Source organism: Acomys minous (assembly GCF_964271855.1).
Source record: "Acomys minous genome assembly, chromosome: 13".
Classification (NCBI taxonomy): Eukaryota; Metazoa; Chordata; class Mammalia; order Rodentia; family Muridae; genus Acomys; species Acomys minous.
This window is the reverse complement of record NC_140495.1, coordinates 97,525,835-97,541,336: the sequence shown is the minus strand read 5'-3', so window position 1 is coordinate 97,541,336 and position 15,502 is coordinate 97,525,835. Positions and strand designations below refer to the sequence as shown.

General features: G+C 44.2%; 1 protein-coding gene across 5 annotated transcripts in view; it reads right to left on the bottom strand.

Moving 5' to 3' along the window:
- Nucleotides 1-15,502, bottom strand: part of FAM13C (family with sequence similarity 13 member C) — a 112,508-nt gene that overhangs the window by 12,605 nt on the left and 84,401 nt on the right. For all 5 annotated transcript variants that reach the window (XM_084753975.1, XM_084753978.1, XM_084753974.1 and 2 more), the window contains 4 exons: nucleotides 10,111-10,321; nucleotides 8,569-8,707; nucleotides 3,337-3,418; nucleotides 1,431-1,630 (listed from right to left, as the gene is read on the bottom strand). In XM_084753975.1, the coding sequence (XP_084610101.1) occupies nucleotides 1,431-1,630; nucleotides 3,337-3,418; nucleotides 8,569-8,707; nucleotides 10,111-10,321 (632 nt within the window). The remainder of the gene's footprint in view (nucleotides 1-1,430; nucleotides 1,631-3,336; nucleotides 3,419-8,568; nucleotides 8,708-10,110; nucleotides 10,322-15,502) is intronic.

Sequence of the window (15,502 nt, the reverse complement as noted above, 5' to 3'; positions counted from 1 at the left end):
GGGTTAATCCACCAACTAATAACTGAGTAGACTACTGAGTGGTGGAGCTTTGTCAGAGGATGTTGATCAACCAGTGATTACAATATTCATACTGACCAAGATGTTGATACAGATAAGACCCAGATAACTATAAAAGAAGAGTGTCCTTTGGAAATGCCAATGAATAGGAAATCCCAGATGTGCCTAAGCATATACATGTACTCAGAAGTTACTAGCTGTCTAGCCTCAAAGTCTAGAATGTTGGAGATGGTAGGGATAGCCTAGCCATATGTGAGAAACAACATACCAGCCTGTGACCCAACCATTCCTGACCTCCCTTTATCACTCAGAACACATTGGTTCTTTTTCAGATGTAAAGGTGAGGGGATGATGGAGGTGACTGTACTCCCATGTGTACGTACAGAACACAAGTCCTGGTGAAAAGACTAAGACAGGACGTTGCAGGCCTTCTGATATCTGATGAGATCTGGTATATAATCCTGCCGTATTAAGACCAGATCATGGGTGGCAGAATAGGAAGAGGCATCACACTTCTCAACAAGACTTCATTCCAGAGTCAAATGTCCTTCATCTGGACATTCACTCAAGCCAAATATATAGTCAACGCCTGTTAGGTATGGACATTATGATGCTGTGAACAACAAATAGTCTTTCTGTGCAAGAAATAGGATGAGTTGAGGCAGAAAATGGTATAAGGTAGAAAGGTGACAAGGTGACTACTGCTCTTATACAGGAAGTAAGAGGTCACCCACATCAGCTGCTCTTAAACAGGAAGTAAAAGGTCACCCACATCAGCCTCAGCTTTGATACGGGAGGGATTTCAAGAAATCTCCCATGGCCTAAGTGAAATGGAAACACAGATAAGCATCACGAAGAGGGATTACCCAGGTAAGGGTTGCTTTTCTTTATAATATATAACAAATCTCTCTTGCTAAGCCCCAGGCTTATGTATCCTGATACCCAAGTGACAACTCTATCTAGCTGTCTCAGATTTCAAAAGTAAGATGCCTATAGCAGAGATCTTTAGTCCCAACCTATCACTCCCTAAATCAGCTCTGTTCTGAGAACATGAAATTCTTTATGCCTCTCCTTCTTTATCACACTTTAACACATGGAGAAGCACCCATATTGGAGCTTTTCTTTACTGGTAATATGCTTATTCCCTAGACTTGGTTTTATTTATTTATTTAGTAGAGCGTAGACTATATCCTCCCATCCATACCATCTTCCACCAACATGCCCCTCCTCCGGAAGTGGCGTGTCCTAGACTCATGTGGCAATGCTCCCAAGTCACAGCCATTAGCCCGCCAGATACTCAGCAGGTCAGAGTGCTGCGGACAGTCTCCTAAAGATGTGACCATGGTAGCAAAGAGCTCCGGTAGGTGGTCTAAAGCATGCCCTGGCCACCCCATGCTAATGGTGCGAGGTACCTTCACGTCATCCTCGGGAGGAATCTGTTCTCTCTTCTCCAACATCACAGCATCTGAAGTCTCCTCTCCCGAGGAGCTTGGCTCTGGGCCCACAGCTTCCAATTTGCCGTTCTCTCTGGGGACCGGAGGCTGCTCACAGGACAGGTTTCTCTGAGGGCCTTTGGGGGTACTCCCCTGTTCCGACAGCTTCAGCTTCAGTTCTAAGAGAAGTGCCTTGCGTTACCATGAGCAGGAAGGACTCATTGGCCCATATGAAAACAGCTTCTCATGAATTCCCTCTCCAGCCATCAGCAATGCTAGGGATGGCTTCCAGCTGCCAAAGTCAGCCTTGACCATGACCAGTGTCATAAGCACACACTGAGCCGTGAAGAACCCTAGGGCCCTGGGCTCTCATGGAGTGGAGAACCACAGGAGGCAAGAACTCAGGTTTGGATTGCAGCAGACTTCTGGAGGAAGACATGCTCCACCCTGGCCCCAGGTTTCCACTGTTGCCTACTATAGCACTTGCAGTTCTATGTGCAGCAGTGTGTTGGTGTGCGTGGTAAGAGCTGTGTACATAGGAAGGCCTCTGGGAATACAGGAGCTTATGCATTCCATATGCAGAGCTGAGGGAAGAGAAGATGAGAGGGGCATTGGGAGTTCCAGCCCCAACTTGAGATGCTTCACAACTTTATCTAATGCTCTTCGCCCTCAAAGATTTAACTTCGTGTGTGTGTGTGTGTGTGTGTGTGTGTGTGTGTGTGTGTGTCGCTATGTGAGTATAAGTGCACACAGAGCCTAGTACATGACTTCAGAACTCCCAGGAGTTAAAGTTACAGGCAGCTGTGAGCCGCCCAGCAGCATGGGTACTGACAACTAAACTTGGGTCCTCTAGATGAGAAGCAAGCACTCCTAAACCCTAAGACATCTCTCTCCATCCTCCAATGCTAACTTTCAAAATCCCGAGGCCACCATTCTAACAATGTGACTTTATGCAACCCTAGATGATTAAAAATTAAAAACCCACCAGGGACTGACCGTTGAATTGCATTTCACAACATGTCATGGGAAAGAGAAGTTGAACTTGAGTGAGACCATTATACTGATTTTCCCCCCAAATATATGTATATCATTTTCTTCATTTAGTTTTGTGCTCTGGCTTTGTGTTTTGTTTATATTGTTGTTTGACTCAGCATCTAATTGTAATGCATTCTTGTCTGCAACTTACTGTGTAGCCCACTCCAGCAATCCTCCTGCCTCAGCTTTCCAAATACTGAGACTATAAGGCACCATGCTACTCTCTGGCTTGGAGTTTAAACACTGTGGGTTTTATAAGCATGCTACATCATTACAACTTAATACCATCAAATTACTACTCCCTTCTAGTCTTTGATGATGAAACTTCCAGAAGTTTGGACCAACTCCCATCTATCTAAGTATCAACTTACAGAACAGAAGGAAGAAGAAAATAACTTCACAAGTATACAGGAATTGTCCTTAGCATTAATAACACACAACCATCCCAGAAAGAAGCAGAGGAAGAAGAAGACTGGGCCCAGAGCAGGGAGCCAAGTCATCTGCCTGGCTCAATACAATCTAGTTAGTAACAAACTCCACAAGGTGGATGGAGGCCCCAGGTCTCTTGTAAGGAGGTTTATTAAAAGGGCCTGAAGAATATGTGGAGCTGCAGTTTAAGCAAGAAATTAAAGCTCCACTCAGGGAGGCAGAGGCAGGCAGATCCCTGTGAGTTTGAGATGAGCCTGGTCTACAGAGCGAGTTCAGGACAGCCAAGGCTATGCAGAGAAACCCTGTCTTGGGGGAAAAAAAAAGACACTAAAGCTCAAAAAGGCTCCTGTGGAAATGGATTACAATTGCCCTGGACATTATGCTGTCATAACTGGTGCTCTCTGAGAGGAAAGACACTTACCTTTGAGCTGTTTGCGTCCTTTGGCCAAATCATTCATCCATTTCAGAACTTCAGGGTTTGAGGTCTTGTCCCCGTGTGACGGCTACAGAGGGAGGAGAAAGTAGAAGTGGATGGGAGCGAGGAAGGGAAAAGTGAGGAAGGGAGGAAGAGACGTGGAGGAGGGGCAAAGGAGGGAGAGGGTAAATTAGGGACAAAGAGGGAGGGAAAGAGTTGAGGAGGACAAAAGGGAAAAAGAAGTGTTAAGCAGCTGAGCACCCAAGTAAATCAGAGATACTGAGCTGGACATCGGGCCGAGATCTGGTGAGTGGCACTGTTCTTCCCTTCATTCCTCTGTGGGCATTACTTCAAAGGCACCCAACACATGTCCTACCCATGCCAGTACGTCCCACTGTCCATCCTCTATCACCTCCTAGGCCACGCACAGCCCATACCTCACTTCCAGGCCGTATTCTCTGACAATGGAGATGAACACAGTGACAGTACAAAAATGAATGCCTTCTACTTCGTATGTGGCTCAGGGCTGGGCCCTGCTGGGAAACACTGACCTATTGGGAAAGTGAGTATCCCCCAGTCCTCAAAGCTCAAGAAAGAAGATGCCATGGTCTCTGAGACCTGAGAATCGCCCTAACTTTCAAGGGGAACAGCCCTACTTTCTAATCACCATTAGAACTTAAGATCCCACTGAGCTAGCATTAAAGAGAAACTTAATCATGCATGTGACCTTAGGCAGATTACTTAGCGTCTTTGTGCTCTATGGTCTCACATATTAAGAATGTGAGGATTACAGATCTCCCTCACAGAGTTCCTGTGGTGGATTAATATCTACAAAGCACTGAAAACTGCTCCAGGTGCATGCTGTGCAATACAGAAGTGCTAGCTCAGACTGCAAATGTTACTGTTACCAGCTTATTCTCACTAGAAGCAAAGGGTGGTAGCAGTCATACCTCCACCAAACCTTCAAAGAATTCTGAAGGTGTCTCCACTGGCATATACACATGGAGGGAGATGTGTGACTCTGTTAGTCAGGTAATTCACTTTCAAGTCCTTCTCAGAGCACAAAAGTGAACTGTCCCCAGAAAAGGAAAATCAGTCAGTGGATAAACGTAGCCAAGCACACGTGCCCTCTATGCCACAGATCACAGTGAGTCTCCTCATCCAATGTTACCATGCTATCTTAAAATTGAGGTGAAGATGGTTACCCCTACACACACACACAAACACACACACAAACACACACACACACCTGCGAGTACACAAGGAACTCGGCTGTGATGCTCAGGATGCCTTCTGCTCAGTGATAACAGGGTGGAGTGCTTGCACTGCCAGCAGCCAGTCCTTGAAGACCCACTCCACCCATGTGAGATGTGATCTTCAGGGACAGGCACAGGATGATAGAAAGCATACTCAATGTCAAAGGAGATAACTGCCCTTATGTGACATCAGCAGATACGCATGAATGTGTATTCACTGTGAGAACGTGGAATGATTCAGTCACTTATGGGGTAACATAGAAACCATTTAAAAATAAAGGTGGGATATAGTGGGGGAGGGGAAGTCCCCTCAGTCACAGACCTAGAGGAGGGTAATAGGGTGAAAGTGGGAGGGAGGGAGGAATGGGAGGATACAAGTGATGGGATAACAATTGAGCTGTAATCTGAATGAATTAATAAAATTAAAAATAAAAAGATAAAAAAAGAAAAAATTTCAAGGTGGGAAGGAAGATTGAAGGAAAAATCACATATTTTTTTTCCTTCAGGAGAGGATGGAATGGGAGACTGCCCTGTGCATGATAGAGCCCTAGACCATAGGAATAAGAGACTGCCCCTTCAATAATGGAGCTCTGAACTGTCAGAACCATGGACAGTGACAAAGCTGCCCAAGCCTTTACTCTAGGGGAAATTTTGGCTTACTGTAGGTCCCCCTAGGGTGTCCAGAACCCTGGTGAGCAGTCTGCCTCTTTGGGGTTAACTGTCTAGCTATGACAACCTAAGTTTTACATTTGGTCCCTTGGAACCTCAGAGAAATTTCTAATCTAAGGACATATCTACACAGTGCTTCCCTGGACCGCCTCTACACAGCACCAAAGGAGCATACAAAAAATTACAACATACCCCAGCATCTTAAGCCACTGACCAACAGAGCAGCAAGGGTTTTACCTCCCACAGGTTGAAGGGAGAATTGGAGGCTGAATTTTTGTGACAAAGTACTCAAAAGCCTGAAGGAGGGTGCAGAAATTAATTTTGTTTTTATTGTTCTGTTCTTAGGGGAGCTTTCTAAAGGTTGGCTTTGGCAGATGACTTCGAAAATGCAGAACTTTCCACACATTCATGGTAGCTTTCTAGGCCTCTTTGTATCTGAGTGGAAATGTCTAGTGGCACATCTTAACAGTCAGACATTCAAACTCTACTGTAGGATTTGTTATAGGTGGTTAAAATGAGGCAGTCAGATACATTATTTCAGATACTATTGTAGTAGATTCATACTAAGCAAAAAAAAAAAAAGATTTATAAGGCAGTTTAAAAAGACTTCTGATTGGCCATATGAAGACCTGGGTTAGGGTTGTCCTAATTCAATTCTTCGCTGTATGGCTCTTAGAGTTCATTAGACCTCTCTGGAGCTGTTGCTTCAATCGTTGGATAAGCCTGGCTGGCCTTGTACAGTATTAACATATTTGATCGAAAGTGAACATCTGAGCTGTGTGGTGATGGTGCACACCTTTCATCCCAGCACTTGGAAGCAAGAGGCAGGTGGATTTCTGTGAGTTTAAGGTCAGCCTGGTCTAAATAGTGAATTCCAGGGCACCTAGGGTTACATAGAGAAACCCTGTCTCAAGAAAGAAGGAGAAGAAGGAGAAGAAGAAGAAGAAGAAGAAGAAGAAGAAGAAGAAGAAGAAGAAGAAGAAGAAGAAGAAGAAGAAGAAGAAGAAAGGCAGGCAGGCAGGCAGGCTTTCTATCCAAGGCTACATTTGACAGCAATGGAAAGAGCTGTATATATATATATATATATATATATATATATATATATATATATATATATATATATATATATATATATATATATATATTCAAGCAGAGATACCCTGAAGCAGCTAAGATTCAAAAAATCGTCAGTGTAGGCTGTTAATACCACTGTCCAGTTAATGTGGGGGAACAGGCCTTACACATGGCAGGTGGCATGCCAGGCCCCTAACCACAGACTGATAGCCAACGAGAGGAATGAGGGGATGTCCTGTTTCCTAGGAAACATGAGATGCTGACTGCAAAAACAAAACAAAAACAAAAGATAAACACTGATACAGCAATTAGCATGAGCTCCCTCCACCTATTGCTCTAGCATTTATACGCCTGCGCCGCCCCCTCTCCCGTGTGTGTGTGTGTGTGTGTGTGTGTGTGTGTGTGTGTGTGTGTGTGTAAAGCAGGGGGGTGACTGCCTTCTCCTCTCTTGCTTCTGAAGCGTCTCAAGACAGGGGTGAAAGGTGCCAAGAGAAAATTCTCTGAATAAAATAGGCAACTGTCGGTGGCTGTATTAGAGAAATAATGGGGTTCACAGTACAGGTGGGGACCTAGTGCAGATTTAATGTGCACAAGCCCCCTTCACTTGCTCCCAACACAGAGCCGGTCATGTAGCCTCCTTGGTATTGCTCAAACAGAGTAAACGGTTGGTAACACCTAGGACCCTTTGCTCTTTCTATAGCAAACACTGCAGTTAAGTGTCGCATAGGTTCCTTCAATGGTGTCCTCAGCTTCAGCTTCTACTGCACGACTCAGAACAAGAAGTCACATGTCCAGAGACACAAGGCTGCTTAGGGTCTGCGTTCAGTTGCAAAGCACCAATAGCCTGGCTCAAGAATGGCCAGCTCAGGAGCCCTGGCAGGCTCCAAAATAGAACCCTCCCCCCCCTCCACCTGTCACTCTGCAGTGTTCACAGTGGTGGGACGACAGGCCTGATAAACCCCAGGAGATCAAAAGGTGACACCAGCTCCTCCCAGAATACTGGGATTCTCAAAGATGGACACTAAGAATCCTATGACACCACCACTCAAGCCTACTCATCGTTAACTTCCTGCGCCAAGCCTCGAAGGATAGCGCAGAGCTAGTTAGAAGTCATCAGTGGGTGTGAACTTACTTATCTTTGGGGTAAAGGCATGGGCAGAGAGAGTAGCCATGACCAGAGAGTAGCCATGACCACTGGATGAAAAGATTCTGCAGCATCCTTGTTCAGCCAGTCTTGAAAGTCAACCTAACTGCACGTTTTCTATTTAAAAACAAAAAAACAAAAAACTAAACACCACTCCTTAAAAACATTCTCTTGGTGAAGTCAAGGCCACACAGGACAGAAGGGAAAAGTGGACCACTACCCACTCACAGCTCTGCCCCAAAACTCATTGCACACTCATGAGAACCTTCCCATTGCCTCTGTACCAAATGCTTAGTGAGCCTTTAAATATTTCAAGATGTTTGAGAGATTATCCCCTGCTCTATTTTATCCTAATAACAAGCTGTTCTGGGCTGTCTGCCAGAGACCCACTATCTTTGTGCAATTCTCTATGAATTTGAATTTTTCTCTACTCCACTGTCCAAAAGAGAAAATAAATATGAGCAGTTTTGGTCAAGCAGACACTAATCTACGACTCTGTGGTTTCATGTGTGAGAAAAGACAAAGCTGCCCCGGCAGCTCTGCAGAACCCAACAGAAGGACTGGTGTCTGCTAGGAAAAGATGGTTCTATTCGTTCTTATGAGTGGCCTCGGCAGGTGCCACACTTAGGAAGTCATCATTCATCCACTAGGAAGTTCTTTCATGGCAAAACAAAACAAAACAAAATTTAAAAAGTCTCCATCCTTATGTTCTGCATGTTGGGTCCAGAAGTTCTTTTCAACACAAGGGCAAACAAAGTTCAACCCGAAGGTTTCCAACTTTTTGATTTAGAAAACCTAGTGTCAATAATGATGCTCAGATGGATGGTGGGGATGGGGGATGTTTAAAAATAAGAGCTGGGTGAGTGGGAAGCATCCTAGCAGAATCCAGCTGCCTACAAGTGAGAACAAGACAGACCCAACATTAAACTTAGCTCATGATTGGGGTTGGGGGAGGGCGGGACATGGGTGACCAGTAGATACAGAGCTGTCCACCAGCAAGAAGGGGAAGCCAAAACCAAGGGACGGAGCCCAGAGAAAAATCCATACACTTGTCTGACACAATCTGCACTTTTTCTTCAACCCCGGGGTACTTACCCTATATTTCTTTTCTTGCTCAAATTTTTCTTCAAACTTCCGAATTTTCCTCTTGAGGCTTTGGATGTGCTTAGTGAGCTGCGTAATGGTCTGGGGCTCCTTGCCATCCCCACCACTGCATCTGGAAGAGCTTCGTGGCCTGCCATGGTTACAGACAGACAGAGGCCATTTTCAGCAAGGTGTTTCAGTGAGCACTGATGCCTGACCTTTGAACCCATGAGAGCAGAGAATTCCAGCAGTCAGCTCCACCAGGAGCCCCTGACTCATCCCTTGTGACCTCTGGCTACAGCATTGCATTATGGGCCAATATCCACAGGGGACTTTTCATATACAAATGTCAAAATACCAGCACAAGAAATACATAACTCAAAGCATAGTAAGGTCAACTTGGGATTCACAAAAGAGACCCTATTGAGGTGCCCCCTTCAACAGGTTGCAAAAGCCACACCTAATGGCATTTTCAGACAAGATTTAAATGTATAATTAACTATCCTGCCATAAAAGAACCTTTTCAAGTATGTCAAAAGAAATTGGGCTCTCACCAGAAAATATTTCCACAGTGTCAACATGACACACAATTTCCATGCAACCATAATGACTCACTAAGTCCCTCAGATCCATCATACATGATCCAGGAACCCAGGCTGAGATAAACTCAAGAACAGCAGTACATAGAACAAAGGACATAAAAAGAGAGAATAATTTAGCCATGGGAGTCTCCTTTTATTGTTGTTGTTGTTGTTTTTGATTGGGGGGTTGGTTTTTGGAGACAGAGTGTCCCTGTGTAGCCTTGGCTGCCCTGGACCCGCTTTGTAGACCAGGCTGGCCTCGAACTCACAGAGAACTGCCTGCCTCTGCCTCCCAAGTGCTGGGATTAAAGGCGCATGCCACCATGCCCAGCAAGGGAGTCTCCCTTTTAATTACCCATCAAAAGTATTTGTGCAACAATATAAAACAAACAAACCAACGAATGAATACCACATAGTTCCTAGAACTTACTCCAATCTCAAATGCAAAGAGCCAGTGCAGAGTGTGTGTGGACCCCACTTCAGGCACACGGGAAGATGCTGCTATGTGACCAATGTGGGGGTGGGTCACATCTGACACATAGAGAGATACTGCTATATCTAGCAGCCTGTTTAATTTGAGGTGTGGGGGATGATAGTTTTTTTTTCCAGATTGCACCTTTCTAGAACCTAACCAGGAGTTGAGGGGGAAACTTTTAATCTACACCCTGCCTACTGTCAGACATGGGAAGCTCGCTGAGCTACTTAAGAATGATACATGCTAGATGCTTGCACAGACACACCTTTCTCATTCTTCCCCAAACTTCCAGCCCTGTATTTTGACTCTAGTGACCATTTTTCCCTGAGTGGTATTCCCCAGTGGTATTCCCAACTGGAGAGGGAGAGATCCTGGCATGATCACAGTCTGACACTGTATCCCATGGGCACATCTACCCTGTTTGAGAGAAGCTCACTGTCTGTTGTGAGTGTCTTTGGTACATGAAATGGAAGTAGTCATCAAAGTAGGCTTTCTTACATCATAAACTGCTGACTGCTGGGTGGAGACGGAGCTGATTCAGGGTCTAGGTTGAACCTCTGACTTTGGCTGAAGATGGAGCATCGCGGTGACAGCAATGGATTGTCACCGTCGGTGATGTGATAGAGCAGCCTGCTGGTCCCAGCAGACTGGAGGTCTTCTGGCATACCATCGGCGTCACTCTGTGCATCTCTGTGAGCTGGCATGGGGTCTGGGGAAACAAGATCAGAGATCCAGACTTAGGAGTGACAGAGGACTTGAAGCTGCCATGTTCCTAAATATAGATCATAACGTCAATGATAATGGCATGTTTCTGTCATGTCTCCCTTCTGGGGATATGAAAAGCTTTCAAAATACCATCATGTTTGTTGTCACAAAGCCTGGATAGAAAATATCACAAAGCCAGCAACAAAAGACTATTTCAGAATGAGTTATTCCAGTCAGCACAGCGCAGGGGTCTCACTTCCTATCATTTGCATGAGGTGGAGGATATGCTGAAAAAGGCGAAAAGTGGTTAAGAGTTTGGGTGAATGATACAGGTTGTGAGGAGAGGGGGAGTAACAGAACTCTTTACCAGGAAAGGAGTAGAGGGGAGGAGGTAGGGTGAGAGGGAGAGGATGAGGAGTCACTCTCCAAAAAAAGGACCTTCCCATATGCACCATGCTCAGAGCATGCCCAACAGAAACCACAAAGTTCAAAACACAGCAGGGATGCTCCCAGGCCAGCGAGACGATGGGTCTGTGGGCAAAGGGCAAGCCTGAGTGAGCTGAGTTCAATCCCTGGGACACACATGGCTGAAGAAGAAAACCAATCTCAACTTTGACACTCACACATGTGCCACGGTATTATGCACACACACATATACACAAGTAAATTTCATAAAATCTTAACACAAGAAGAAAAGAAGACAAGGATGACAATAGCAATGAAGAAGGAAGAGGAAAAATAGATGATAGATAGATAGATACATACATACATACATACATACATACATAGAGAGAGATAGAAGATAGAAATATAGATAATAGATAAATACATACATACATACATACATACATACATACATAGAGAGAGATAGAAGATAGAAATATAGATAATAGATAGATAGATAGATAGATAGATAGATTAGATAGATAGATGATAGATACATGGATGATAAATACATAGATAATAGGTAAATAGATAGATGATAGATAGATGATAGATAGATAGATAGATAGATAGATAGATAGATAGATAGATAGATAAAACAGTCTACAAGGTAACTACAAACAATCTAGAGAGAGTTAGGAATGACTCCGTTCTGCTTTCCAAAATATTATGTAACACTCTATTTTGAGCAAAACCAAAATGAAAACAAGGCCTTTTGCAAAACCTCCCTCCCAGCAGGCCAGCTCTGGGCCCCGGTTTGCGATGTGACCTCCTCTCCTGTCCCTCCTACGTTAGCTCCCTAGTTCCCACCAAGGCCAGCTTCCCTGTGTAAGGGGCGATGAGAGCTAGGCATGCCAACAGAGGATCTCTAGGACACTTAAAGCTAGCCTCAGGCTGAGAGATCTACCTCCCTTTGCCTTCCAAGGGCAGGGATTAAAGTTGTATGCCATCATACCCAGCCCAGATTTTTTTCATAATTAAATCATTTGAGGTGGGAATACACAACTTTAATCCAGATCTTTTGGGGTCAGAAGACACACTTCTAATCTGGGCTGCATCTTCTGCAGGTAGCCTACATAAAGGACATGGAAGAAGGGGCCTTATTCTCTTTGCTGGCTTGCTCTCAATCTTGCTGGCAAGTTTATTCCTTCACTGGCAATAGAACCTACTTCTTGAGGACTCTGGAGTATTGTGAAAACCAACTGAGACATCTAGTCTTGTAGATTGAAGAACTGTTGGATTCTTGGACCTTTCATTTGTAGACAACTATTGGTGGACTAGCTTGACTATAGCCTGTAAGCCATCCTAATAAATCCTATATGGATGGATGGATGGATGGATGAATGGATGGATGGATGGATAGATGGATGGATGGATGGACGGGCTTGCATGTATATCTATATGCCTCTCTGTGTGTATAATTATATAGTACTATATATTTTATTGAATGTAATAAATATAATATAATTGAATATAATATATCTCTAAGTTCGGTTCCTCTAGAGAAGTAATACTACTGGTAATTTGATGGAGCCTTAACTCTTGTCCAAATATACTATATGAATTGAGAACACATTTAATTGCATCAATTGGCAAGTGTATCTGTGTGTACACTTATGTAGACAGATTCATCGAGCTCTCTGCTCAAAAGAGGCCAAGGCAGACTCAAAGCCAGTGTTGCCATCTGGGAACAGAGCTGGCAGCCTCTTCCATCCCCACAGGGAGAACTGTGTGGCCACCCTGAACTTGTTGGCTTCTCAAGGATCCTGAAGACATGACCTTTCTTTCTTCCAAAGTAAGGGGCAGTTTGCCAGGGCCCATGGCATGATATGTTGCAGTTTAGAGGAAAGGGCTTAGAGCCAAGAGCTCTGGTATGTCTGTACTGTTGGGAGGGGGGGGAACTAAGCCAGTTTGCTGGCTTCCTTCTGTTTTCTTGTATCAGACACATGGGGCTGTGAAAAGACACATGAGAAGATCTGCTCTACAAGCTAACGATGAGGGACCCCTCGTACAAATGGTGAAAGGACGGATCTCATACAAGCACTCACACAATGATTATACAATATATAATATCCAAAATCTCTGCAACAGAGATATCTTAAACTGAGAAAAAGAAAAGCCACAGTAATATGAAATTGTAGATGGGGGGCGGGGTCGTAAAAGGTGAGGCAGATCCAGGAATGGAGTCATGTACTTAGTACTTAGTTGTACTAAGTACCACTCCAAACACATGACAGGAGTCTAGTGACCACAGTTTCCCCAGAACACAGAATCGTTCTTGAAATATATTTTTGGGCTCCTCCTAGATGTAGCAGAGAGGAGCGAGCCTACTTCAGAGTATTCATTATTGCTTGCTGTTGCTATTCAATTACACATTTAAACTATCCTTTATATACCTCTATGGTAAAATATGTTTTTGCCACTCGTGGCTTGTCCTTGTGCTTGTTGTATACAGCTTGAAAGCAGGAGAACTTTACTCATGTGACCTGTCTTAACCCTCAGAGGACAAACTGTCTGAGGTCCTGAATGGAGTTAGCTACTGCAAGAGACTTTAGTTCCCCTTGGTTAGAGGCTCCATTCTCCCGGGTCCCATGGCGGTGACATCAGCCTAAGTGCAACAGTGCAGAAACTGTTAGTGTGAATACCATGTCTTCTTCCACTGCCTAAGAGAAATGGACCTTAGTGAAGCTTTTAACAGTGTGTGTGTGTGTGTGTATGTGTGTGTGTGTGTGTGTGTGTGTGTGTGTACACATGGGCATGTGTGTACTTGCAGTATGTACACACATGTATACAATGAGAGAGTCAGAGGATAACTTTCCAGAGTTGGTTCTCTCATTCCATAAAATGAGTCCTGGAAGTCTAGTTTACATGTCCAGGCTTATCAACAAGCACTTTTTCTCACTGGCATCAAAATAAAAATTTTTTAAACTTGTTTTCTTCATCTATTGAAAGGAGAACGATGACGCCTTCCTCACAAGGCTAGTTGAGGATGAGGATGACTTTAAACAAAGTCACATTCTTATAAACTTTTAGAATTTCCATGCAACCTATTTTTCATATTATAGGAATGTGTCTAGACATGATTGCAACTTAGTTGTAAAATTTCCAGTTTAAATCAGGAGAATTATGTTAAAGAAGTTGTTAATCTGATTGGCTACCCACGCCTATTAAACTAATCAACATGAAAACAAATTCATCTTAAACTTCTCAGTGTTGAGCTGATGATAAGCTTGGGATCTGGGCACTTGCACTAGCATGCTGGAAGCCCTGCGCTCAATCTTCAGAATCTCCAAAACAAAACCAGTTTGTCCATGCATCCTCGGTGAGACATTAGGATAAGGCATAGAAAGGCACTGATAAGTGCTCTCCTTGAGAACTATGGTTTTAATAACTAGTATAAAACAAGGAGGATAACTATCATTCTGAGACCCTCCTAGGAGCACCTAAGGGGTACACTATGAGAGCTGTCAATCGATTTATGCCTCGACACTTTGGACCTCTTGTCAGTGCTTAGAAGAATAATATCAAGCATTTGTGGAGTGATTCACTGTGTTCTAACCATTGTTCTGCGAGGTTTACATCACATCAGTGTGAAGCTGGTTTGCAGTTCAGTAGGGAAGGTGTAGAGCTAGGCTGACCCATTCAGGGGGCAGGGGGAGGAAGCAGGGCAAGCTCTGACCAGTTAGTTCCTTAAGGAGAAGATGACACATTTCTGTTGCTGGAAGCTAACGCATCTCTGGCAGCCCACTCACTGAGCCGTAGGGAACACAAAGCAGAGAAATAATTACCTCCAGTATGTGGAGGCCAAGAGACCACTTCTGATCTGGCTACAACCCCAGGCAGAAGCAGATGTTACGTTACAATGAGTCAGCCGGATTTAAAAATGTATCTTCCTAATGTAGACTTTTTTAAAAGCAAGACAAACTTTAAATAAATCTCAGCAAGAGCCTGAGAGGGCTTGCTTAGATCTGGCAAAACAGCACATAAGCTAGAGTCTTGTGGACTCATTATTTTCACTCTTGGGTTTGCCATGGTGGGAGGCTCGTAGGTAACATTCAGTTCCATCCCAGTGGCCAACCACCAGCCTTGGCTGGTTTGGGAAGTGAAATGAGCCCAAAGCATGCCCATAATCTTAGCAATTTTCAAGCCTAAACTGTGGCCCTGGTGGTCTCAGAACAGACAGCATGGATGGCAGTACTGTCACACACAAGGAAGGCTATGGAAACAAACCTAATTGTCACAGTGAGCTTCATCTGTCAATGTGACACTAACCTAGGGTCACCTGGGGAGAAGGAACTTTAACTGCTGTATCGTCTGGATGAAAATGACATTATGGGGTCTGGAGAGATAGCTCAGAGGTTAAGGGCACTGACTGCTCCTTCAGAGATCCTGAGTTCTATTCCACATGGTGGCTCACAACCATCTAGAATGTCATTTGGTGCTCTCTTCTGGCCTGCAGGTGTACATGCAGGCAGAGCCCTGTATACATAATAATAAATAAATCTTTTGTAAAAATCAAAAAATTTTAAAAAAAAAGAAAAGAAAATGATGTTATGGCTACATCTATGTGGTGTTTTCTTCATTGCTAATTGATGGAGAAGGACTAAGGCCACCATCTCCAGGCAGGTGTGATGGGGCTCCATAAGAGAAGCAGCTATAGGTGATGCAGGGAAATCAAGCCAGAGAACACCACAGAGAACAAAGCCCCTCTGCTCCTCTGGGCTCCTGCTCTGGCTTCCCT